Here is a 25,259-nt window from a genome sequence, read left to right on the forward strand (position 1 = left end):
ATCCTTGCCTTAGGTTCCTGGTGGATTGCTTTTGGAATGTGGACAGATTTACTAATGAAGAAAAAAACCCAAATCATTGTGTATGCATTTAAAGTTTGTTTTGATACTTAAAAAAAAATGGTATTACTTTGAAGAGCATTGCATGTAAATTCCAAATAGAAAAGCTTTCAAGTCAAGTACAAATGCTTCCAACTTCTGAGTAGAGATCAGAAAGATGATAATTCTTGTTTCAGAGGGAGGAAGGAAAAGGGAGGAGTAATTAAAGTAGCAAAAATGAAGTCCTGTAATCATAACCTTTAAAGAATAAACCAATAAAACACAAACATAAGTAATGAGAGTGTAAATTAGTATATAAATCAATGAGGCTTGACAGGAGTGAAAATGCAAGCTTTTCATTAAATACCCCTCAGGATGGGATATGGAGAAGCCCTTGGAAGGTTGTTTTGATTTATTGGGTGCCAAAGCACAAGTGGTCATGGCCAGCTCTCATGACAGAAAGGAAGGCATCATGCCAAACTCCCATAGCTGGCCCCTTCAAACTGACAGCACTTCCTTAGATCCTTTCCATAACATTTTTTTCACATCGCTGAGCTTCACCCATCCTCACATGCTTTGGAAAGAAAAAGTTATGCTTCCAGCAGTCTGGGCGTTGATGTGCCAGGAGCTGGGAGTACCCTGGGTGGGCCCAGCACTGCGGGGTCCTGCTCCCCCTCTCCCTCCCCTCTATGAGCTGGGCAGGGTGATCTGACCACCCCAAAACGGGGCTGTGGGAAGCTACCGACCTGTGCTACTCCCAGCTCCTGCAAGCACATGCTGTTAGGAGGCCATGGAGCCGAAGCTTCAGCTTTTCCCTCCTCTTCCCTACATCAGACAAGCTGTACTCAACTATGGAAGGATACATCTCTCTGTTCCTTCCCTCTCCGACCACTTTTCGTTTGCTCCCATAATTTTCTGGTATATTAACTACAAGCTTAATAATTTTATATTGCTTGCTTGCTTGTTTGTTTGTTTTAATTGTTTTACTACGACAAAATTACGTTTTTGTTTCTACCTGCTCAGCACTGATGTATTTCACTCTTTTCCCTTCTGCTTCCCTTAGCTTGGTCACTGTGTAAGTACCCTCCATGCTTTACCTTAATTCTTAAATCAGTAAGCAGCTTTGTTTGTCTTTCCCATATTAGTACCTCATAGCTTTGAACACACTTGGCATTTTTTTATTGTTGAAGGGTTGTTCTTCATTTTCTGAATAAGAGCTTGGATTTTTAGTCTCAGAACAATGTCATTTGGGAAATCGTACAGAGGTATTTATTTTTTTCAGTATCACAGTCCACATTGTTAAATGCCTCTTCAATTAACCTCTGCATATATATATATATATATATATTATTTTAATACGATTGCAGTAAATTTTGATCCTAAAAGTCAAGTATCATCACCTTCAGATTAAATAGATATCACCATTTGTGCACATGAAATGTTTGTATATTTAAGATTTTGAATATGGAAATATCAGTACAAGATTGAAAGCTGCTTCTGAAAACTTATCCGCTTCGACCCTCGAAGTATATATAGCATAAACATTTGGATTCTATTGTGAGTGTAATTTTAGTGTATAGAACTTTTACCATACCAACAACCAATCCAAGACTGCGCATAATCTACCAGTTCCAAAGATTCTTCAAAAATAGATGTGACACTGTGTAAAATGGTTGTCTTGTGGTGGCCCACACTGAGAGAGCAGCACAGAACAAAACTGAATGATTTTGGCATTCGTACAGCAAATACTACAAACGCTCTTACAAAAAATGAAGATGAGCTGAAATCGTACCACTTCTGTCCCAAATACAGACTTTAATCCGACCACTTCTTGAGAGGACAGGGTGAGGATGAGTAGGGTTTGTTTTATGCCAAAGAGGAAAGGTGCCTTAAGTTCTGTATCTCCTTACACTTCCAGATGTGACTTATGATTTACATATTGTCTTTGACCACCACTGGTTTTTAAATGCTCAGACCAGGTTGTTGAGTTGCTTGTTAATCAATCGCATATCTGAAACTTTCTAAAAAGTGCCAAATCAAGTCCTTATTGAAAAATACTTCTGAAGGCATTTATGGTTCTTTAATTATAGCATGGATAAAAGAGACTATTCATAGAAATATCAGCAGGTTGATCCAGGATATTTAGCCAAGTAAGCTAAGTAAAATATTACTCATTTTTTTATGCACAGGAGATGAAAAGGTTATTTCATGTTTGAAAAAGCTTTCTGGTTTTTTGAAGCCAGGAAAGTGGAAACAGAAAATGCAAAACCAGAAATTTTGTATAACTTTTCCCCTCTTTTGCTCAAGTCTTTTTCCTGGGGGAAAGTTCATGTAGTGAAATGTACTTTATGAAGTTTTCAGAGTTGCAAGAAATAATAAAATGCCTTTGATTCTTTGGAAAAAAAAATGAAGTTGCATTGTTTAATTTGGTAGCATTAGTAAATAAGTGTGTAATTTTTAACAACTTAGGTTTTTGATGTTTTCCCCTAGGCAATTTCATTGTTTTTTATTAAATCCTGATGTTTCTTTTGTATTCACTTAATATTTCAGATTAATAGTACCATAATTGATACTTCCCAGCTAGGCTTTTTTGTTATTGTTGCTCTTTTTCTCTTTTATGCCTGTTTTTAAATTTAAAAGAAGGTAAAGTACAAATTTCTCTTGTTTATGCTTTTTTTTGTGTGTGTGTTTTAGAATTGGATTATTTAAATTTTCTTTCCAGTGACAGGGAAACATAATTTTGTAGATTTTATATATATTTTTATTATTATTAATTATTTATTTTATTTATTCATTTTAAATTTGCTACTCATCTTTGACCTGGGCACCCTAGCATTGTGCTAAGAGCTGAAAGAAGGTGCTCGCTATAAGCTTCGATTGTAGTGCAGTTCAAGGGCGATGTGTTGCATGTTCATCTCCTGTGATAAGTTTACGTTTTTTTTCTCACTGGGTGTTTGCAATGTCCTGGCTCTTACATGTAGAGAACCTGCACCAAAGTCCTGCAGTCGCTGCCTGGCACAAGTGCTAAAGGATTCGTGGTGTCTGCACCAGTTGAATCTTTCCTTGATTTAACTGCTGAGCAGTAGTTTTAAGAGAAATGAAAGTGAGTCCCTTTTCTCATTTATATGGAAATAGTGAGAGGGAAGGATGAGAATTGTAGGAATGTGTGCCTAGGTGGTCATGTTGATGTCTGTAACTTCTGCTGGTGGTGTTTTTGCCACTGGTAGTGCCTTCTGTATTCACAAATCTCCTACCAGTGTTTTCTGTTTGATCTTGAAACCATAACCAGTTTGCAAAAATGGATGTTGTTTTGTCTCTAGTTAAGATCGGGAGGTGCACAAGTCTTGGAAGGATGCATAGCAGAAATACACAATATCACCAGCCTAGATATTTCAGACAATGGTAAGTACCCAGAACAGGAATGGAGGGTCGTGCAACCCAGAATCTGAGAAACTTTCTCTTTCAGCTCGCAGTGGAATCAAGGATGGTCACTCTTGCTTTATGATTATTTGCCATATGGGTCATGGATGTGTTTCAGACCAAGAACTCTGACTGCTATAAAGTATATAAGAAATGTTTATAGACTAACTGTACCCTCGGAAGTTTATGTTGTTTGAAATAAACGTGAAACAGCAGAATGAACTGAGCCAGTATACGTCATATTAGATCTAGAGGAAAGCAGGTTGTAAGTACAAGAGAGTGAGAAGCTAAATGAGAAATGCAAGTGTAGGGAAGGAAGAAAGGGAAAGACCAGGTACAGAATGAAGCTGAAATCATGATACTGAAAAAGCAAGAGAGGAAAATTTGGAGCAAATGGTCAACCAGCTTCAGGTCAGAGAAGGCCTGTCTGAGTCTTCGGAAGTCTTGGACTATTCCCGCTTCGGAGGCTCTGTGCATCCCAGCTGGGAATACCAGTTCACTTCTCATCTTGCAAACTCAAATTGTAGATGTATGGAACGGAAGAGTTCACCTGCTGTGTTTGACCTTCTGACAGCCAAATGCAAAAGTTTTTCAGAAAGAGATTTTCAGTATAGTTGAATGCCCAAGAAAGTTGGGATGAATTGGCAAGTGGGGAGCTTTGGGAGCTACTAACTCAGCCCAATTATGTAAACAGATCAATTGTTAGAAAGAATAAGATTTTTGACTTATAAATTATCCTGTGGATCTGGATTGTAAATCCTTGTAATCTAACTAGTGGAGTCTTCAAATACACCACTGGTTTGGGAATACAGTCCTCCAGCAAAGTCTTTTTATTACTCAGGAGTAGAATAAAACTTTCCTCATTTTTTGGGTCATTTTATTCATAGCCTGCTATGTTATCCTTTTTGCAGTTGAAGGCTTTGAGACCTTGTTGGCACACAGCTCTGCTAAGACTAGCAATTAGCATGGTCTCAGAATTCTCCAAGGAACTTTAAACTCTGTCTGACAGTGCGAGAGCTACCCTTGGGTGGGTGGACTACAGATAAGGGACCATGTTTCTCTTCTGTGTTTCTGAGAGGTGCCTTCAAAAGGCTGATTAGGATGGCAATTTAAAGGGCTCATTTTAGAGGAAGCATTTATCATCATAGAATAAAAGAGCCAAAAAGAAAAAAAAAACAGAAGAATTTAATTTTTTCTAGAGCTCTTGGAAATCAGTACACTGATATGGTTACTTGAATGAATATGGGGTTAATAACTGGACCCTGCTTGGGCTTTTTGTGAAAATGTGTTTTAATTCTTAATCTAATTCGATTCTTTACAGGCCTAGAATCTGACCTCTCAACCCTTGTAGTATGGCTTAGTAAAAACCGATCGATAAGACACTTGGCATTAGGCAAAAACTTTAACAACATGAAATCCAAGTAAGGCTTTTTTTTTTCTTTTAAATAACAAGAGAATGCACAAGGAGAAGCTGCTGATTTCATCATCTTCCTTACTTTTATTCCCTCAGAAATCTCACTCCAGTACTTGATAATTTAGTTCAGATGATTCAAGACGAGGATTCAGTGAGTATCTTTCTGCCTACTACCTTCATGTGTATTTGTACCCTCACAGCCTATTTCTGGTAATACTCTTCACTGTGTTAATTTGCTGCATAAAATTTGGTCATGATCCTGCATAGACACATCCAGCATTTGGGGTTTTATTTTTTCAAACAGTAATTTGAATTATGTGTAGTATGTAGGTAAACATTTCTTAGGGTAGTTTTGGGATCTGTTCTTGTTGAAAAATATTCATTCTATATAGTTGGATGTGTTAACCTAGTTGCTTTAGGTCTAAATTATAAAGCCCTGTAGGCACAGGCTTTCAAAACTTTTGTGTCCTGATAGAAAATTACAATAGTAGTGTTCTCTGGGTGATGATACTGCTTCAACAACAGAATTTTTTTTGTTTTTGTTTTGTTTGTTTGTTTGTTTTAATGTATAGAATAAACTATTTCCTGGTAGCTGTTCTGGGGGGTAAGCATTTTTTTTTCTTGACAAAATGCAAAGTCACTGCAGTGATCTCCCAGAACTGCTTTCTCCTTCAAAAGATGCAAATAAACCACTCACTCTGCTGTTCTCTACTTCTCCTCGTACATTAATCACAGGAGCAATTTCATAAAACCCTTTCAGAGTGCCTTGCTGAGATCCTTGCTCACTTCCTTCATTTCCACCCTCTCTCCTGATTCTGAAAGACTTTTGTGGGTGGGTTTGTGTTCCTGCCTTACTTGGCATCCTAGTTTTGGCTGTAAGGGAATCTTAAGGTGCTCTGTTACTCTCATGCTTGTCAATCTTTATTTTTAGTCCTTTCTTCTCTTTCATTCCCCATCCAAGTAACAAGCAAGCTCTGCTTTCCTCCTTCTCCAGAAATAGCTGACTGTAGACTTCAGTTGTCTAAACACCTGCTATTCTTGTTGTGTGTATTGTGTCACCTCCCATTTCATGGTCTCCACACTTTCTTATTTTCTCCTCCCGTCTGTGTCTGCACCCTGCAATTCAGTGGAGCAGTTTTTACCAGGGTTTCCAATGTCTCCTTCTGTACAAAGTCCATTATACCCAGATCTTATGTTCATCTTTTATTACTGCTTAGTTATATTTGAAGTGATTTGTTTAACTAGGCCTCTCTCTGTGTCCTTTTAGTTGAGATTGGTGATACTGGATTTTTTTCGTGATTCTTTGACTACCTCCTCGCCTGAGTCTTTAAATCATGGGATGTCAGTGTGACACAGTAAAGTGCTGCATATGAACACCAGAGCTGATTCTAATTGAGTTAGCACCTGTAAAGAAAGCAGAAAATCCTTGTTTGTGCAAGTCAGATGGAGCATCATGCTAAGAGATGTATTGGTAGATCTCTGTGTTACTTCTTGTACCAAACTAGTGGTTTTGGTTTGCATTTCCTGCTCTGTCTCTGAAGGGAATGAAAGGTACAGGGCCGTCTTCCCCTTCTCTCCTTTTCCTGTTGATGCTGTACTGAGGGGTAGTATCGTGTCATGGGTAGCCCCTGCTTCTTCTCTGTGGACATTTGTCTCTGCCTAGGCCTTTATTTCACGCTTAATCTTTCACAGCTGTCCTGAAGACTGTTACATCAAACCAGATTAATCAAAGCAAGTGTAATTTAGTATGTGTTTTCTCAATTTCCTTCTTCCCTTTGCTCTGCTGCAGGTGAACATTTCTTCACGCTCAGGCCATATCCTAAAATAACTCTTCAACACACTCTGCATCCTTTCAGTATCCAAACCATCTTCTCAAACATGCTGTTGTTTGGTTTTGTTTTTCCTATTTATATTACTATACTGTTCATATTATCTGTTTGCAAGGATTAAATTTCCAACTTTCATTTTGTCTCTCTTAAGTGTTACAACCTTCGATTTATCTTTGCTGGCTTCTGTTTTTTGAACCTTCCAGGACAGAGGAAATGCAGCTGCAAAATTTTGGATGTATCTGTCTCACAGCTGTACCTCCCTTGCATCATCAGCTTCAACTGCTTGTGCTCCTTTTCAGCCCACAGGCAATATTCAGCCAGTGTTCCACTTTCTGCCTTTACCACAATCCAGGGGTCAGATATGCTTCTATAATTCTTACTCACAATGTCATTCCTTAGCCAACCTACAGCACACGCTCTGTAGTCTCATCCTGTTTCCAAACAGCATCACAGTGAAATAATCCACCAAAAAGTTATTTTATGTAGTATTTAAAATACTGTCTCTCCTTCATGTCATGCATTAGCCTTTGGGACACAGCATGTGAATCTGTTGGTGTTAACCTGTCTCTTCTCTCCCAATGTTCTCTTCTCTTGTTAATCTTCTTCAGTGAAGGAATCTCGTTTGCTTCTGTTTCATCAGGAGCTAAAATCAATCTGAAGCATTTAGCAGGTAAAGAGTTGAGGACGTAGGCTCTGTAGCACTACGTTGCAGATAGCTGGATGCTCCTCACTCTACCTTGAGATAGTATAGTGCTTAGAAAATTATTTTAAGTTTCTAGTTACTTTGTTTTGGTTTTGAATCCTAAATGGGGTGGTCCTTATTCTGCCATTACTGTGCATTTACTGCCACAGGACATTAAAAAGTAAGGGTGGAATTGGAGAGACCAGGGTATGATGTTGCCCAGAGCACACTGCTTGATCAGAATTGCCTGCAGACTGGTGCAGTTTGGGGACCGTGAATTACCTGTGTGGAAAGTTGAAGCAAGATGCGTTAATTTAAAATAGTCATCTTCCAAGTGCTTCTTCATTTATTTATACACACTTTAAATAGATCTGTTGCTGTGTTAATACGAGTCATGAGTGAAATGATGTCAACAACCAATGGCTTGGTTTCATGATTGTAAAAATACGGCTAGATGCAAGTGTAATCCTACACAATTTAAAAGCAGTGGTAGGAACCCAAACAACAAAATTTCCCCGATGTTTAATATAGACAGAATTTAATATTTAGATTTGGGTTTGATTTTTGTTTTAGTGTGCTTTTTGTTTGTTTTTGGCTTTTTTTGTGAGGTTTTTTTTGTTTGGTTGGGTTTTTTTCTCTCTAAGTAGATGCTGTACTGTGCCAGCTATAAGGATGTATTCTTAATAGTACTACAGGAAGTGTCTGCAGCTCTATGCTTACTGTGCCATTTCTTCTTGCAAAAATATATGTTACACTGCAGGTACTGTGTACCATTATTCAGAGGAGTAGTCGGTTCTGCATAGCTACAGAGAAGTCTTAATACTACAGCACTAAATATCTTTAGTTCTTAGTTCAGTGTTTGCAGAATTGGCCTTTTGAGGGTTTTTACAGCATTTTGGTTCATAGGAGAACAAATTTATCTTGATTTAGTTCTTAACTGTTTTCTAGCAGGAGTGTGACAAAATCAATGAATACAATAATACAATTTCTAATTCTATTCTTGACTTTAAGAATTCCTCTTCCTTAATAAGATTCTATTAAGACATCTTCACCATGTTGGCAAACTGTCTGTTTTCTGCGGCAGGGACACTGAAGTTAGTCTTCCATTTTCTCAATATCCAGCTAAAACTATTAAGTTGTTAAAAGTAGTAAATGTTTGCAGGCTATGTGGAATACTGCCCCTTTTTGTGGGTGATTTGGTTTTGGTAAGGTTTTTAGTTTGGTTTTTTTTAATGTGCTGGTCAGATAATTTAATGAATACTTAGCAGCCTGTACTTTTAATCCTTCAGATTTACATTCTGATTGTAGTTTGCATTCAGGTCACCAAGTAGGTCCAGAGGTTTTTGCTTCTTGCCATTGAATAAATGCTAAGTGTAACTGTGCAAAGAAACCCCTTGTAGTTCATTCACTTCAAAGACATTGCTAATATAGCAGGTGCTTTACTGTGCTATATGCATATTTTGTATGTGATATTAATGATGTATAGGTGTCAATCCTTACAGAACACAGTGCAGAAGCGTTTTTAATGATACGCGTGTTTTGTCAGAATATTGGAATGCAAGAGGTGAGAAATCCTTTCCTAGGAGAATATTTGAGTTTTACAAAAATTGATATGCAGGAAGGAGCACTTGAATGACCCTTTCTAAAGTGACACAAGAGAAACAGAAGAAATTTCACTTTCACAAGCTTATTGGTGATTTCTGAGTGCTGTGTGATGCTGCTTTTCTGTGAATATGTCACAGGAGGTCTTCTCAAACTTGTGCCAAGAGCTCTAAATGTCATTTAAATGCAATGCTATTATTCTTTAGGGTACATAATGTAATAAAATGGGGAAGCACAGACAGATTAAGGGCATTAACATAGTAATTTAATAACTTCCATTTAAAATAAAACCAGCATGTGGCTTGTGTTACTGTTAGACTTTTTAATTATAAACCTGCTGTGCCTCCAAATTTTTATGCATTTTCTCATTTAGAAGGGCATTTCTTATTGTTACAGACTTTTTGGTTATTACTGTAATCCAGTGGTGTCTGTAGGCTAGAGACCCAAAATATAGCAGGTGCCATGCAAGCATCGTGGACCCTGAAAGATTTGCACAGTTCTGTTGGTTTATTTATATTAATCTAACCTTTAGGCATCTAATGTAGAGGTACCATGGTTCATCCTTATGAGATCCTCATTTTCCCATACCAGTAATTTGGAGATTTTAGGCTGCTAAAATTAATGCTGCAGTACTTGTATAAGTGGGTCACGACAATAAACTCTTCCATATGAACTCACACTTGAACAAGGGAAACATTTTGTGAAGTTCTTGTACATCAGCAAAGAAAAATTACAATTGTAGCAGCTGTAATACCTCTCCAAGGCATGGTGATGGATAGACTGTAGTTCCTGAGCTCCTGCCGTTGGGTGTTGGGATACTGACAATGAAGGGAATGCAGGCAGTTGTAAAAGAAGTTTTCTTAAGGCTGAAGAGTGTGACTTGTGGGAGCCCAATGACGTAGTTTCAGCTTAACATAGTATATGAAAACAAAATAAAACAAAAAGGTTACATAAAGATGTTGCAATCACAGATGTCAGAACACCACTGTGAATAATATCCATTGACTTACTCATTTTAATAGATACTCTTCTTACTCTTTTTAATTTCAGACTTGCTACAGTTTTCTGTCTCTTTCTTCCCAAATGTCCATGCCCTTAGTTGAACGAGCAGGTACACAAAATCACTCCTGAAGTTGAAGTAACAATAATGAAACAGTTTAAAGGAATTGGTTTTGTTTTAACAGTGCCTCAGATCCTAATTTGCCCTTGGATAAAGCTCTCAGTCTGAGGGAGAGGAGGGGAGTGCTATTACAGATATTTTTATTTCTCAGTGACAGGGAAGCATGCTGGTTAAGCAAAACCCACTGGACACTAGAGAGGCTGTCTGGTGAAGCTGGCTGTTGCTACCTTGCCTCTTTTCAGGTTACAACTCTATTCTGTTCTTAATAGGACACAGGAAACTATGAGGCACTGTCAATTTATTTTTCTTTCAGGGTGTTGCAACTTAATCTATGTGTGTGTTTGACACCTGTGCTGTAAGTTGTTGACTCCCAGTTTGTCATGTGTTGTAGGATCTGCAGCAAACACAGAAATAAGTCTTTAATGCTTACTGCTGTCTCCAAGAGTTTGGGGAACTTGTAACTTCTGTTGGTTGATGTTTGAAGAATTGCATGCATTATCAGTTGCTGTTATCAGCGCCTTTTCTGTGCTCCACAGCCTCTGCAGTCATTGTCCCTCGCAGACTCCAAACTGAAGACTGAGGTCACCATCATTATTAATGCCTTGGGCAGCAATACTTCTCTTACGAAAGTGGATATTAGTGGAAATGCCATGGGAGATATGGGAGCAAAGATGCTGGCAAAAGCCCTACAAATAAACACCAAGCTCAGGTAAGGAAACATATTTGCAGTGAAAGATAGAATGGCTTAATAATACTGAAGTTGTTGGCTTATTCTCAAACAGTTTCTCTTCAGAACCCTTCTAGGTACAGCCACTTTATAGTGTCTCCATTGAGAAAGATTCTCATCCTTTTTTCTTAAATAAATAAATAAAAAGAGAAGCAAATTGTCTCTGCAAAAACATTTCCATAACTGAAACTGGGGAAAATTACATTTTCTAAATTTAAACAGAAAGACCTCTTGTTGGAACAAGAGAGCTCTAAATTGCCTAGAATCTTAGGAAAAAAAAAGTTACCTTGTATAGAACTCTGGATGTCATGTAATCCAATGTCCTTCTCAAAGCAAGGCCAACTTCAAAGCTGTACAAGGTTGCTCAGGGCCTTGTCCAGACAGGTTTTGAGCAGCTTTATGTACAGGAATATCACACTGTTTCTGGGAACCCTGTTCCAGTGCTTAGCTACTCTCTGTCGTTCTGCTTTCCCTTTTCTACTGCAGGCCTTCCCAGCAGAGAAAATTCTGGTACTTGAGTGCAAAACTAAAGTAAATGAATCTTTGTCTTCTGGCATGTCAGTTTGTAGGAGTACTAAGAGCATATGGAATTCAGAATGGGTAGCAGTATGGACCATCCCTCTGTCCCCTCTCCCCTGCCTACAGTGCTGATGGACGTTGGCATCTCTTCTCTGCACCTTCATTTGCCTGACAACTTCACTGCGTTTTAGCACATGTCTGGCACTGATGGCTCGAGAGTATCACTTTTTTTCTATCCAGTGTGTGATTAGCAAACAGTAAAACCATCAATCAGCATGAATCTGGATGGGGATCTCTAAATATGTCACCATAATCAGGAAGGCTAATCCTCACTCCTTCTTCTGTCAGACTGTGCAGATGAACCTACCTTAGTCTGTGTGAAGAGACCGCTTGGTGCTTGGTCTCCAAGCATTTGTTCCCCAGATGATAAGAAATTCCCCAAAGCAATCCTGGCTGTTTTGTTCAGAAGCAGCGATTCTGGTCTTTGTGTTACTATGCCCAAACTGAATATTGAAAACGTCAAGAAAACAGTGGAGAGGTGGTTTAGGTTTATTGAATGTATTAACCTGAAATGACCACAGTACCTGAAGAGATAAAGCCTTGACGGCTTTCAGGGTAGCAGACTGAAATGTTCCACAGTACACTGAATGTCACAGTTGACATAATGTCAACACAGTCTGTAGCATGATTACAAACTGAATAATGCAATGGTAATTGACTGTGGTTAAAATGTTAGAAAATCACATCCAAGTAGAAATATGAACACAGTTTCCAATGACAAAAATCTGATCTTTGCAGAGTGGGTGTAGAATCTCTCTTCCTTACCTCCGTCTTTCCATCTGAAAATCAAAGGGATAATTCTGCAACAGCAGAAGTTTGTCGATACCTGTGAAACCCTACTATCTATCTATTTTTTTCCCCTTTAACACCAGAAATCTTTGTTTGGTTTTGTGCCTTTTTTGTAAGAACAGCTACAACTAGTGCTCTTGCACAAGCAAGATTTATCCGCTTGACTGTCTCTTCTGACTACTAATGAGATCTCTGAACATGTGTTTGCAAATTGCCAAGCATTCTGCTTGAGTGGTCTAAATTGAGGGAGGAGGGTGAAGGCATCACTATTGTGTGTTCAGAAGAGCTGCAATTTGTGCACCTAACCTAATGGCTTGAACTAGGACCTAGTTATGTTGCACGTAGAATCACAGGGACTGTGTGGTGAGGTAGTACAGGATTGAATACACAGTGGCCGTCAAATTTTGACCACCAGTCAGCATGAATTTTTTAAATACCTTTTTCTATAACTGTAGCCATATAGTCTATGTAGAACAGAGACTGATCACTTACTGCAATTTTCTCAGTTTTCAGTGTGGGCTTGCAAAGCAGACGTTTGAACATTATTTTTGATGCTATTCCTGGAAAAAGCTGGAATTTTATTTCCAAATCTTCCTGTTAACTGTATCTTAGAAAAGGCGTGTTTTTATGTTAATGGTGGAAAATACAGTACAGAGTCCTCTTTAAAGAAAGGGAAACTGAATTTTGTAGTATCTTTGTCCCTAACTTCTGTCATTTTGAGGTTTTAGCATATAAAGACAGATTTTTAAAATGTTGCTTGTCACTAGACAATTTTGAATATACAGCGCTGTGTTATTTCAATATGCAAAGTTTCGATATAGACTTATTTGGTGGTTCTTGCTTAACTTTTTTTTTTTTTCCTTTTCTCTCCCCTCTGCCTCTCAGAACTGTAATATGGGACAAGAATAACATCACTGCACAGGGCTTCCAGGACATAGCTGTGGCACTGGAAAAGTAAGTTCTCAGGCAACTGAGTGACTGATAAAGAGACCAAAGACTCAGATCCTGGATGATCTGAGCAGCTGCAGTTCTCACTGCAGTCAATATGATTTGAAAATGCGGAGTGTTCTCAATTTTAAGCATCAAGGTGCTTAATCTAAAGGAAAACGTGTGACTTCACATGTTTCAAAGGATGGGAAAAGGTCTGTGGCTCTTTCATGCATGCTCTGCTATCAGCATTAAGGCCATTGAGTTCTGCTGTTAGCATTAAAATTCTGAATTTGAGAGTATTTTCCCTTTTTTCATTCTCTTGTGTGGATAGCATGCAGAAATTCTATTCTAGTCAGTGAATGAAGCTGTATACAATAACAGAAAATTACTGAAGTATGACTTTGTGATCTGACTATTTTTCTCTCCCCCAGCAAGTTGAAACTAATAGTAATGATCTTGGGAACTGAAGTTGTTCGTCATAATTGCTGTGGTCCGAGTCATTTTGCTTCCTTGAGCTTACTCACAGTTGCAGCCATTACCAGTGATAGATGCTAAATGACTTTCATCTCTCTCCATCTCCGTCACATTTCTTTATATGTTATTATTACTTTTCTTAAGAGGGAAAAATTACAGATTTAAATTAAGCAGCAGTTGCAGTTGGCTCACATCATTAAATCCCTCAGAGAGGAACAAAGATTCTCTTAAGAAGTTGGAGATAACGTACAGTTGCTGGTTTCTAGGCAACACATCTTGGAAAACTTTATAACTACTTAGGGGAGCGTCTTAATCCTCAGAGGGGTTATGGGGCTAGACCTTTTAGAGGTACTTGTTTTATGAAACTGTTGTAGTTTTTATACTTGGTTTCAAAATGAATTCTGTGTCACTGATGGGGGAAATTACATAAATGATATATAATTAAGCAAATCATCTTGGAATGATTCCATTGATGATAGTGAATAATAATTTGCAAAGGTTGTTTGTCAGCTTGCAGACATTTCTCTTTTAGAGAGCAGTAGCATGTACATTTATGAGAAAGTCTGGTAGAAAGGAAAATACGCTTATTTTCTGGTTAGCCTCAATTTTACTTTTCTGTTTCGAAGTGCTTGGGTAACTGAATAGAAAGGAGGAGGAAATTCTAAGGCAAAAGCAAATAATCTAAGCAGACAAAAAAAGAAATGCCACAGATTATTGTGTGACATTGCACTTTATTGAGGTGACATCTCATTTGTTTAGCTTGGAAACTGAGGTCATTTTATGTCTCCTCTAACATTTTAAAATTGTTAAAACCTTCAATAAAATCACAAACTAAGGCACAAGCAACAAAAGTTTAGACTTGCGAGAGAGGCTGTCAATACTGGCTGAAAACAATTGGTCTTTAAACAATCCATCTCAAAGGCATATTGAGAACATCCTGCACCATATGTTTCCTAGAAATACAAGAAACTGTCAATATTCTGTAGGAAAGAATTCTTGGTTGCTCAAAGTGGAATGAAATATACTGAAGATGCTTGGGGAGCATGTGTGTTGCGCATGTTGTTTTAGTTTTGCAATTAAGAAAAATAGTCATTTACTAAACCACAAAAAAAAGAATGCTAAGCTTTTGTAGTACGATAAAGAGGCTGTGGAGAATTGGGAGGCAGTATAACAGAGTTCAAAACAGGCTGAAGTAATCTGAAGATGAGTTTTTCCCCTCCTCCCAGCTTTTCTTCATCTGTTTATAGCTGTGTGAAAATGTTCTTCCTGCAAGGGAATTCCAGGAGCTCAGCTGTTGGGGCAGTGTTGCCCCAAGGGTGTCCCAACAGCTGGTATGAGAGACTGAGAGGATCTTCTCTAGAGTCTGGGGCAGGTGTCAGGTCAGGAGAGCATTTCAGAACAGTGAGCATCCTGATCAACCTGGCCATTAAACAGTGATTTGTATCTCTGTAATTGTCATGTGAAAGTAAGCATGTGCTTGTGTGCTTTGCAGCCTAGAACACATTCTATCATAGAACTGTACAGTATTACCCCATATTCATTTCTAAAATATATTTTTTCTGTATGGCCTGACTGAAGAAATAGGTTCTAAAAATCTGCTGGGAAAATTTGTTAGAGACCTGGAAATCATTCCCATAGCAGTAACATGAAATTCACATGCCCAAGCCTGCAAAAACAGATGATCTTACTCCCATTTAAAAAAAAAAAAAAAAAAAACAGGCAGTCAAATCATCGCTATGCAGCATTGAGTGTATGTCATGAATGGAGAAGGGATTACTACAAGGGATGAAGGGATTACTACATGTGATGAAATGTAGGACTGTTGTCACATGTACTGTATGTAGAGGGTGGGACAGGCAGTTTTTGAGACATCCTTTCCAGTCCCTGAGCACCTCTCCAAAATTTAACATCCTTTAAATATAGGTATTTTGTTGAGAGTGTTAATGTGTTACAAAATTAGTGGATTATTGAGTTGGTAGAGAAAAGTACTCTGTTATGAGAGACAAGTGGAGTGTTAATAACAAGAAGAATTAAGGAATATTTTAGACTTCAAAGGAAACAGAGAAAAATGAAGTGTGAAGATAAACGTTGCTCTGATGATCAGAGTTGAAAAGCAAGCTTTAAATTCTTGGTATTTTTTTACCTCTAAGAGCTGGTTAATTCTTAGATGAAAATAAACTGGCATTCCAATACAATACTGTCTGGAAGGAAACCAAGTATAGCGCCTTCCTTAGGGTAGTGATCTTCCAAAGTTCTGCCTCTGTGACTGGGTGTTTGTGAGGTCTCCTTGCCTTTCATTTTCCCCCCCTTCCTCTGTGTGTGTGTGTGGGTGCACTAAGCCTTTGACTAAATTGAATTTAGCATATAATTACTAGCATGAGAACCGACAATTATAGATTCCAATGAATGTGAGGTATTAAGTGTCAAACAGCTGCAGAGGATCTTGTAAATCTACCTTTGTTTCTTTTTAACTAAATAAACACCCCACCTGTCAGGTAGTACTCAGGCAATCAGCAAGTTCTGTAATTATTGTGTTTTTGAGCTCAGTATCTTTGACATTTAAAAATTGTCCTCATGCTGTTGGACAACCAATTATTTGGTTTTTAATATTACATGAGGACATAAGAGGGTCTGTACAGTTTGCACAGTTCTTTTGAAAGAAGGGCAAGACAACTAGAAAGAAAAGTTAATTTTCTGGCTGTGATGCTGTTGGACACTGTGGAAGGACAGGGACCTTGCTGACTCTGCATGAGTAACTGCCTGCCAGTGACAGCTATACATCGGCATATTTATGTTGGGGAAGAAACATAAAAGTCTTTCGTTATCATTTAAGATAAAATGTTGGTCAGTATCAATGAGGAATCAGTGTGTTTGGTAGTTCACAAGACCACTGTCCTTCAGAGAGTGGTGTTTCATGTAGCTAAGGAACTGGTGGGAGAGGAGGTGAAAGAACCTTGGAGTTTCACAGTAGTTAAGGTGTCCACTGAAGGGATGGGTCCACTGAAGTCAAAGGAGTTGATTCAGTTGAAACTTTCAGCTTTAAGGTCTTCAGAAATGGATGGTTGCAACCATATTTGTGCAGCTCTGGATGGAATAGGAACAGACGGCTAGTGGGACATTTGCAGACAGCCAAAGGAGGAGAAAGAGATGTTTGCAAGAAATTAAGGCTAATTGAAAATAGGCGCAATGATTTCCTTTCCAGGTTTTAAGAACTTCCTGATATTTTTGCCTTAATTTATGCATATCTGAAGGTGTGCGGACATACCTCTACATGCAGCATTTTAGGTTTAACTGTCTCATGCTTGCCAAATTATGTTCTCAGAGTTCAAACACAATTTTGACTCAAGACCAAAACCCTATTTTATTCCTATATCTCAGCAGATGGACAGAGCTATGGAAATATTTTCCAAGCAAATAAGTAAAATACGAGTGGCAATTGTTTGCATAAAATAATGTGGAGATGCTGCGCTTGTTTTGTCAGCTTATATTAAAAATTCAGCAAGTGTCTTCAAATTCTTGTAAACACAAGAAGCTATTAAATACTGCATTTTCAAAACTCAGTCTCTTAGTCACTATTTATATGTTACTGAATATTTCAATTTAGACTTAGATCTGATAGAATTGCCAGCAGGCACCAACACTCCCTGTTCTGTTTTGATAGAGGAGAAAGCCACCCGACACTGTACACAAAGGTACAGAGGACAAATAGGCCTTTAGCTGACAGCCCACTGGGCATTGGCCACTTAACTGCAGTTTGTGCTTTTTAAAATCTCTGCCTCTATCTAGTGTCGAAGAAGAATTAGCTTCAAAAAGGAACACGCATGCTTCCAGTTAGTCCACTTACAAATGTGAAAAATACATTCATGGGATCTGCCACAGACAGGCTAGATGCATCTTATTTCTCCCTTCTTGTTTATTCATAAAGAGGTACAGTAACTATGTTAATTTTTGTTTTTAAAAAGCCTTTTTTAAAATTTTTTCTTTAGGAATTATACTTTGAGATTCATGCCCATACCGATGAATGACGCTTCCCAAGCACTCAAAACAAACCCCGAGAAAACAGAAGAGGCACTGCAAAAGGTATTGCGTATACTGCCAATGTACAGAAATAAACCCACAAAATATAAAGTAATAATTTTAAGTGGCTGTGATTTCATGCTTGGCTGAATAATTCTAGGCTAGATTCATTGATTGATTTGCATAGACATGTATGTGGTAATCAAGTTCTGCAAGAGTGTGTAAGGCTTTTTATTCCTTAGAATGGTTGGAGTGAAGAATGATGGAATACAATGGTTTAATATCAAAAAGTCATGACTAAATCACTGCAAGCTAGACCTTGTATTGCTGTATGCAGGACTATGGAAGAGAGAGTTAGGAACTGGCGTGTTTGCTATATATCTGCTCGTGTGTATTTCCATATGCATAGCATTATTAGGACACGCTTTTGGTTTTGGCATAAGAAGTGCAGTCAGCACTAAAAAAAAGACAAAATATGCTCTTTAACTTGGAGGAGGATAAAAACATTTAAAGCCTGTGCTTTATATTGTACGTATAAAATTCACGCACTGTATTGCCCTAAATAAACAACTGCACCAACATGTTCTTTTGGATGAAGAGGTGTTGACAGTATCTGTAGCTGTTCCACTTGCATGAGTTACAAAACTCCCATCTGAGTTTTAATATAGTAAATCTTGTGTGCTCCAAATGAGCCTTCTGCTCAATCAGAAAGCATACAGTTCACGTGTCTTTAATGAACAGTTTTCCTTCAGCCTGGCTAAGGTAATAAAAATCTTATAAATAGTTCTTACAGATAACTGTGGTTAAAAAACAAACATCTATGATCCTTATTAGTAAAGACATTTTCAGTAAAATGATTCTCACAGGGAAAAGCGCTGGTAGTTAGTGCCTTTTTCTTTGATGCATGAAAATGGTCTAAATTTGGCTTTAAAAAGTCTGAATCATGGGGGATGGACATATTTCTTGTAACTTGTTTAATATAATTGTAGATAGCTTCTTATCTGGAATGATAGATGTGACTTTGAAAAAGATACCATGAAGCTTCTGGCCACAGGGCTTTAAATTCTACATGTTAATTAGTCATTATGTACAAAGAGTATTTTCTTAATTTCAAAGTTGCTGTGAAATTGTTTGGCCCCTATTTTGTTTTAACATGTGTGGTTCAGGCTTTCTTTACATGACGCGAGGAAGGTGTCTCCAAAAAAAAGTGACAGTCCCTGGAAGGGTGCTGGGAATGCAGCTAACGCCACACAGGCAGGAATGCCTGCTCGCACAGGCTGAGCTGTCGTGCCCAGCACAGGGACACCTGAACTGACGTCTCGGGAGGGTCCCCAGGCTTCAGCGCACCACAGCTTGGGTACAACGAGAGTGCTGCTGGCCCTGGTCCAGCACCAGATGGACATGGTAGCTAACCTCTCCAGCTCTGGCATCTCTACAGCATGCTTCGCAGTGTGGGCAAACCACATAAACCGCGGGGGCATGGTCAGGCTCTTCCAGTTCTTGCCGCTGATGCGAGCGAAGAGATTACAGTCAGTCGCTGTTAGTCTCTGCATCACAACCGGCAGATCACTCCACCCATTCTTTTCCCCTCTCTTCCTTTCAGACCAGATCCATCACCACAAATGGACCTTAAGCAACTTACTAGCAGAGTATTTTGGACTTGACTGAGTTTGACAGAGCCAGGTTAGGGGAGTTACTTTATGTGCCATTAAGCTGGCTGATGGTAGGTGTTCATTGCTGGTGACAGTTGTGATGTCTGGGACCAGCAGCTGTGGATAGGAATTGCTTGTCTCTGAGCAGCTCTCAGGTACTACTTCGCCTTAAGTAACCTTTACACCAAGGCTCCTGGTTCAGTCAGGCACTTCTAGGTATTTTATCTTCTCCCCAGACCATGCTGCTTTTTAAATCCATCTCTTTGCGGCAGACCAAATGCATCTAAGAGAAATGAATCGGCTTGTGTCATCGTGGTCTCTACAACACTTTATGAATAGACTTTCTTTAAATATTTCTCAGGCCTGGGATCTACTCCTTTGTCAGCATAACTTACTAAATTGTTCCAAATAGAAGACTAATTCATAAAGCACTGGCAAAAGCACTTTCACTAGTCAGTGAGTGAATGAATATTTGCCAATGTGATTATTAAGCATTTGGACATGCAGAATGGGATTGACAGATAACAAAGTTATACTTAGGCAATCTTTCCTGTCCTGGTTTCTGATACGGCACTGAAATTGAAAACAAATTACAATGCAGAGAATCAAATCAGTTTCCTAACCTGACTTTCATTTTTAGATAGAAAACTACTTGCTTCGTAATCACGAGACCAGAAAATACCTACAGGAGCAAGCGTACCGGCTGCAACAAGGCATTGTCACAAGTACCACTCAACAGGTGAGAACCTTCTTCTTTATTGGTAGCTCCTGGAGTCTAGAATCTGCCTAGGGACAGAGCTGTCTCTCATTCTGTCAGAGTATCTTAAAGCAGGGTGTTCTTCATGGATGATACTTGGTTTCCCAAGAAATAATAATTGTTGATGATAGTATTTTTGGAAGGAAAAAAAGCTCTTGGAAGAGGAAGGTCTTATGTATAGGAGTACTGTGTAGACTAAGACCTGAGCTATTTCCGAGGGAACTACTGTGGAACTGGAAACGGTTTAGTTCATTGATGCTGAGGACCCTGACTTTTCAGTAGACTCCCATAGATGTGACAAGCGTCATCGTGCAGTGATGCTGCTTCTGGTGTCTGAGTCAGTTCCAGTCTCTGCCTAGCTCTGAGCAACCCTGTGTATTTGCCCTTGGATACCACTTGAGCAAATAGCCTTAGAGAGAGAGAGAAAGTCATAATCAACCTCACACCTTCAGAGCTGTGGGTGTCATGAGAAGGTTTACTCAAAGGGACAGAGCAAAGGAAGGTGGACGTTTTCCGTGTTCTTTATAGTCTGGACAGCTGAAAAGGCTTTTCTGTCTAACACAGCCCAAAATACTGCTTGAAGCTGGAAAGCTTGTCTGTTTTGTCAATAGAGTACACCACTACCAGGTTTGCTAAATGCCATATTTTGTTATGTTTTGTTTTTTTCCTTTATCCTGAGAGGACTACAAGCATTTTCTGTGGGAGCTCACCATTCTCTGTATTCTAGTGCATTTCTTGCCAGTACCCCTCAGGACTGTTTTTCAGCTTCAGTGTATGACTGAAGCAAGGTGACGTAAGCAGAATGAAAGTTGTCATGGCCTTTGTTTTAAATTTACTTCCATGTTTGTTTGTGCCAGTTGTGTTCCTGGGCTAATGGGATACTCCAAATGAGAGGAGTATCTGTTTTGCTCTTCAGCTGAGTTGGTGAAATTTCTCTCTGTTCTCTGCATATTTTTTTTGGTGAATCTCAATACAAAGTGGCCTTTTTCTACCTGTTTTATTAAAATTTAATGGGACAGAGTTGTATTACTAGAACCCGAAATTATACTCTAACCTCTCAACAGAGAAAATGGTATGTGGAGATGTACTGGCACTAAAAACTGCATTTTATTTTATTTCAGTAATTTACCTTTTCCAATGCCACCTGTTTTCCCAAGTTAATAATCTCCATATGAATCAAGTTTAAACCTTTTTATAGCTCAGTGGTTTTAGCTCTGCTTTTCTCCAACAACCACACATATAACACCTTTCAGTAAATGCAATTTATTGTTATTTTGAAAGCAGAGTAAGATTACTCATTTCCATAGTAAATTGTGTACAATAAGGACAGATTTAAAGGAGTTTTAAAAGAGAGCTGGAAAAGATTCTTTAGTTAATATGCTGGAATTGCATTATTATTATTCCCAGTGTGTATTTTTTTTTTTTTTAGTCCAGATGTCCCAATGAGACTTTCCACTGTCTAATAATAATTAATTAGCTTTTTGTACTTCTACAAAAGAAACATCTGAAACCCTTTGAAGAGGAAGAGTCAAGTGGAGCAAAAAAGGAGCATGCTGTGAAATTATTTCAATTCTCTTTGCTAATGATAAAGAGATGCTAGAACTCTGGAGTATATGATGACACTTGTATTCAGATGTTGATTCAAAATGTCAAATAGCCAGTTCTAATGAATGCTGTGTGAGCCGATAAAGACTTCTAACTATTATATCTCTCTGCCCCGTATATCTTAATCAAAACTGACCATATGTCAGACATTCTTACTGGTTTATCTTGTAGTGATACAGATATACCACCTGCCCTGTATTTGCAGCATTTTGAAGGAATTGTCTTGCAGATACAGATTAAGTTAAATTTATGCCACTGTCAAAGGTCTGATGGAAACTTCTGCTTTGATAGTTATAGTTCGCTTGCAAATAGGAATATTTACATTTTGAAAGAATGCCCCAGAAGCTTGCGCAATTGCATTTTCCTTAGACAGGAGAAATCTCTGTTAGTGTTTGTTAAATGGATAGTGACAGAGCTTTCTTTCTTCTGTCTGAACTTCTTAACAATCCAGGGACCTTTGGAGCTAAGTGTTAGATAAATTGACAACATTTCCAGCATTAAACCTGCTCAAAAAACCAGAACAACGCTTAATCTGGATAACCTGTTCTTTGTAGTTATCCTGGAGGTAACTGGAGGGAAATATTCCAAAGCTTTTTTCTTTTTTTTTTCTTTTCTTTTTTTTTTTTTCTAATGGTAAAGTGTTATTTATTTTTTCCAATGTTTAGGTGTGTCTTCATGAGATATAATGCTTTCCTTCAATAGCATTGATATACCTTCAAGCTCTGATCATGCATTTCCAGAGTGTTATATTGTCACTACAAATTTCATCGTGGTACTATTGATTTGCTACCTGGACTGAATTCAGTTTGACCAGCATTCAGATGTTTTATCTTTTCTGTTTCTTTTGTTCAAGTAGATGATTGACAGAATATGTGTAAAAGTGCAAGATCATCTCAACTCTCTAAGAAACTGTGGTGTGGATGCTGTACAGGAAGATGTGAAATCTGCAGAACGCCTTATGCGGGATGCTAAGAACTCCAAGACAGTAAGCCTTTCCCATCATACTGGTAATACTGAGAGCAGCTCAGTGTGTGCTTGCAGAATTTCTAGTTTTGGGGAGTTAAAATAACAGTGTGTCACAAAAAAGTGAGATCATCTGTAGGTAATATCTAAAGCAGCAAAATAATCCTAATTTATAAAGACTTCGGTTTAGCAGAGAGATTTCCTCCTTTTTGTCCATGCTTGAAGACAGGCATTGCTAAGCCTACTTTCTGAAGATATTCTTTCCGCTTTACAGCTCTTACCAAATCTGTATCACCTCGGTGGAGCTTCTTGGGCAGGAGCAAATGGTTCACTCTCCAATCCAATCCAAGAGACACTTGAATCCATGGCTGGAGAAGTTACAAGGGTCGTGGATGAGCAACTTAAGGTGTGTGGATAGATCTGTTACTATCTCTCACGTGCAGAAATAACTAAATCTGATGTCTTCTGTTGCTAAATGCAAATATGCCACACTTCTTTTTTACCTCTCAGAATATTTGTAGGTAAGTTATCTTTTCATTATTGGTTTCTTATAACTTTGTGCCTTATTATTTGGATACTTGCCCCTTTGGCATGAAAAAAATTGCTTTAGTGTTTGCAGTGGGCAGAAGGAGCACATACTGTTTATTATCATCTTATTTTATCTTCTGGAAGGGGAAGACATCAGTTGCCTCTTAGGCCCTTAATAAAGGCATTTCTCAAGCACCTTAAAAAGTCTCATGCCCTGGAGAAAAGTCCTCACTAGTTAAGGTATCCCACTGGAGTGGAAACTGCTGCTTTGTAGACTGCATTGCAGATTTTTTTTTCCCAGTTACCACTTCTGAACCGTGTGCAGAATTTTAAGTGTTTGTTTTGGATAACTTGCATGTATTGAGAGTGCCCCAATAATTATTCCAGGAAGCTTTGCAGGAAATCTTTGCACAAGTTGCCTGTCAAACCTCAGTTCTTGAAGTAAATATCACTCATCTTGTAAATATTCTCACCTGTGTGTTCAGCCAGCTCTTGCTCAGAAACTTCTACCTTCAATTATGTTAGATATTATTGTATAATAAACAAGGAAGGGTCATCCATACAGCATGTGCAAAGGTATCAATCAGTCCAGGAAGAAGTCAAGGTAGGGAAACTTAAGCAACTGGTGGGATCTGGTTAATGATGAGGAAAATATTGCTGAATTTTCAGTATTTTCCTCTCTTTCCCCATTATATGAAATAAGGTGAAGATTCTATATCACTTTTTTAATTTCTGCAGTCATGAAGATGATTTATCCACAGGATTCTTCCCCATGGAGCTTTTAGGCTGTTATTGGGATGGGAATAGTCAGGCCAGCTCTTTGTGCATGGCTCATGCACTTAAACAAGTCCTGTGCATTTTGAGGAGTCTTATAGAAGGGGAAAATAAGTGCCTCTTCAGCATTTGGAATGTTATTTATAGTTCCTGGCATGAGATTGAGTGAATGGGTCTTCAGTTTATGCTTTTACACATTTACAGCAAAATGCACTTTAGCTCAACCATCCCACCTTTTACATTTACTTTTGATATTTGTGATGTTAAAGTTTAAGTGCTTTACAAGCAACTATAAAGTCACAATGCTCTTTTTATATTCTAACACTCATTTTTATTAATTTTACACTCAAGGCTGAAAGGTTTTCCTTTAAATTCTATGGTGGTGTACTTTGTGTGGAGGAAAAAATGTTGAATGTGAGTTAGGGTATTTTCCAATTGTTAAGCTCAATTCAAAATATTATATGCAGTTTATTATTCGTTAAGATAAATAAGGGAGCTCACATAAGTACAATTCTTTTTGTAATTGTTGCCAGAAAAACATTCTATGTGCTCTTTGTGGAGTTTTGGTTTGGTGTTTTTTTTTTTTTTTTAACTTCCATAGCAACCAGAGCCTGATTATAGAAAGAAGTGTTTGGAAATTGGGTAAAGTCAATGAATGCTTCTCAGGCAAATAAGATTTTTTTTTTTAAAGGTCAAAGAAGGGAAATGGGGAGAAGGAATAGTTCGAATAAGGACAAGCAACATCTTGGAGTGAGTTGAGTTGGACAGAGGAGAAATTATTGCATTTCTCTTCTGCTGGTGTCACTGTGAACACACAGAAGCCAGAGATGCTTTATTCGGTCAGCAAAGGCCCAAGAGAAAATTGTAGGCAAGACAAATGGTGCTTAGGCAAGATAATATTGTTTTGTAAGGGCAGGAATGCTTGAACTACCTCCAAAATTCAGTCTTAGTACACAGGGTTTGTTGACTCCATCACCTATTCCATTTTTTTTCTTTAGATATCGTCATCATCCAGTCCTTTTACTCACTATCTTTCTCCCGAATGTTTAGAATCATTGATTGTGGGCAGGAGTTTTGCTGCACGCCTGCTGACTGGCACTTGTGGCCTTGTGAATTAAATGTTTGCCTCTCCACAGTCAATATTGGTAACTGTGAGGTTCCATCACCGAGAGGTCTTGGAATGGAAGCAGGAGATGGGGAAAAGTTTCTGTAAATCTGATAATGGTCACGTGAAATCAACAGTTGAAATCCACCACTGAGGAAATTACGTTCAGTTGTGCACTTAGAGATCCAAGCTCTGTTTAACTTTTCCAGTCTCGTCAGAAAATACTGTTTTGTGTTAATAAATGAATCTGTTTTAC

General features: G+C 38.3%; 1 protein-coding gene across 6 annotated transcripts in view; it reads left to right on the top strand.

Moving 5' to 3' along the window:
* CARMIL1 (capping protein regulator and myosin 1 linker 1) overlaps positions 1-25,259 on the top strand; it is a 195,907-nt gene that overhangs the window by 121,750 nt on the left and 48,898 nt on the right. For all 6 annotated transcript variants that reach the window (XM_065830887.2, XM_065830885.2, XM_065830888.2 and 3 more), the window contains 9 exons: positions 3,357-3,438; positions 4,778-4,877; positions 4,967-5,021; positions 10,640-10,812; positions 13,084-13,152; positions 17,589-17,682; positions 19,912-20,010; positions 22,490-22,618; positions 22,871-23,002. In XM_065830887.2, coding sequence (XP_065686959.1) covers positions 3,357-3,438; positions 4,778-4,877; positions 4,967-5,021; positions 10,640-10,812; positions 13,084-13,152; positions 17,589-17,682; positions 19,912-20,010; positions 22,490-22,618; positions 22,871-23,002 — 933 coding nt within the window. The remainder of the gene's footprint in view (positions 1-3,356; positions 3,439-4,777; positions 4,878-4,966; positions 5,022-10,639; positions 10,813-13,083; positions 13,153-17,588; positions 17,683-19,911; positions 20,011-22,489; positions 22,619-22,870; positions 23,003-25,259) is intronic.

Source organism: Patagioenas fasciata, chromosome 2 (assembly GCF_037038585.1).
Source record: "Patagioenas fasciata isolate bPatFas1 chromosome 2, bPatFas1.hap1, whole genome shotgun sequence".
NCBI lineage: Eukaryota > Metazoa > Chordata > Aves > Columbiformes > Columbidae > Patagioenas > Patagioenas fasciata.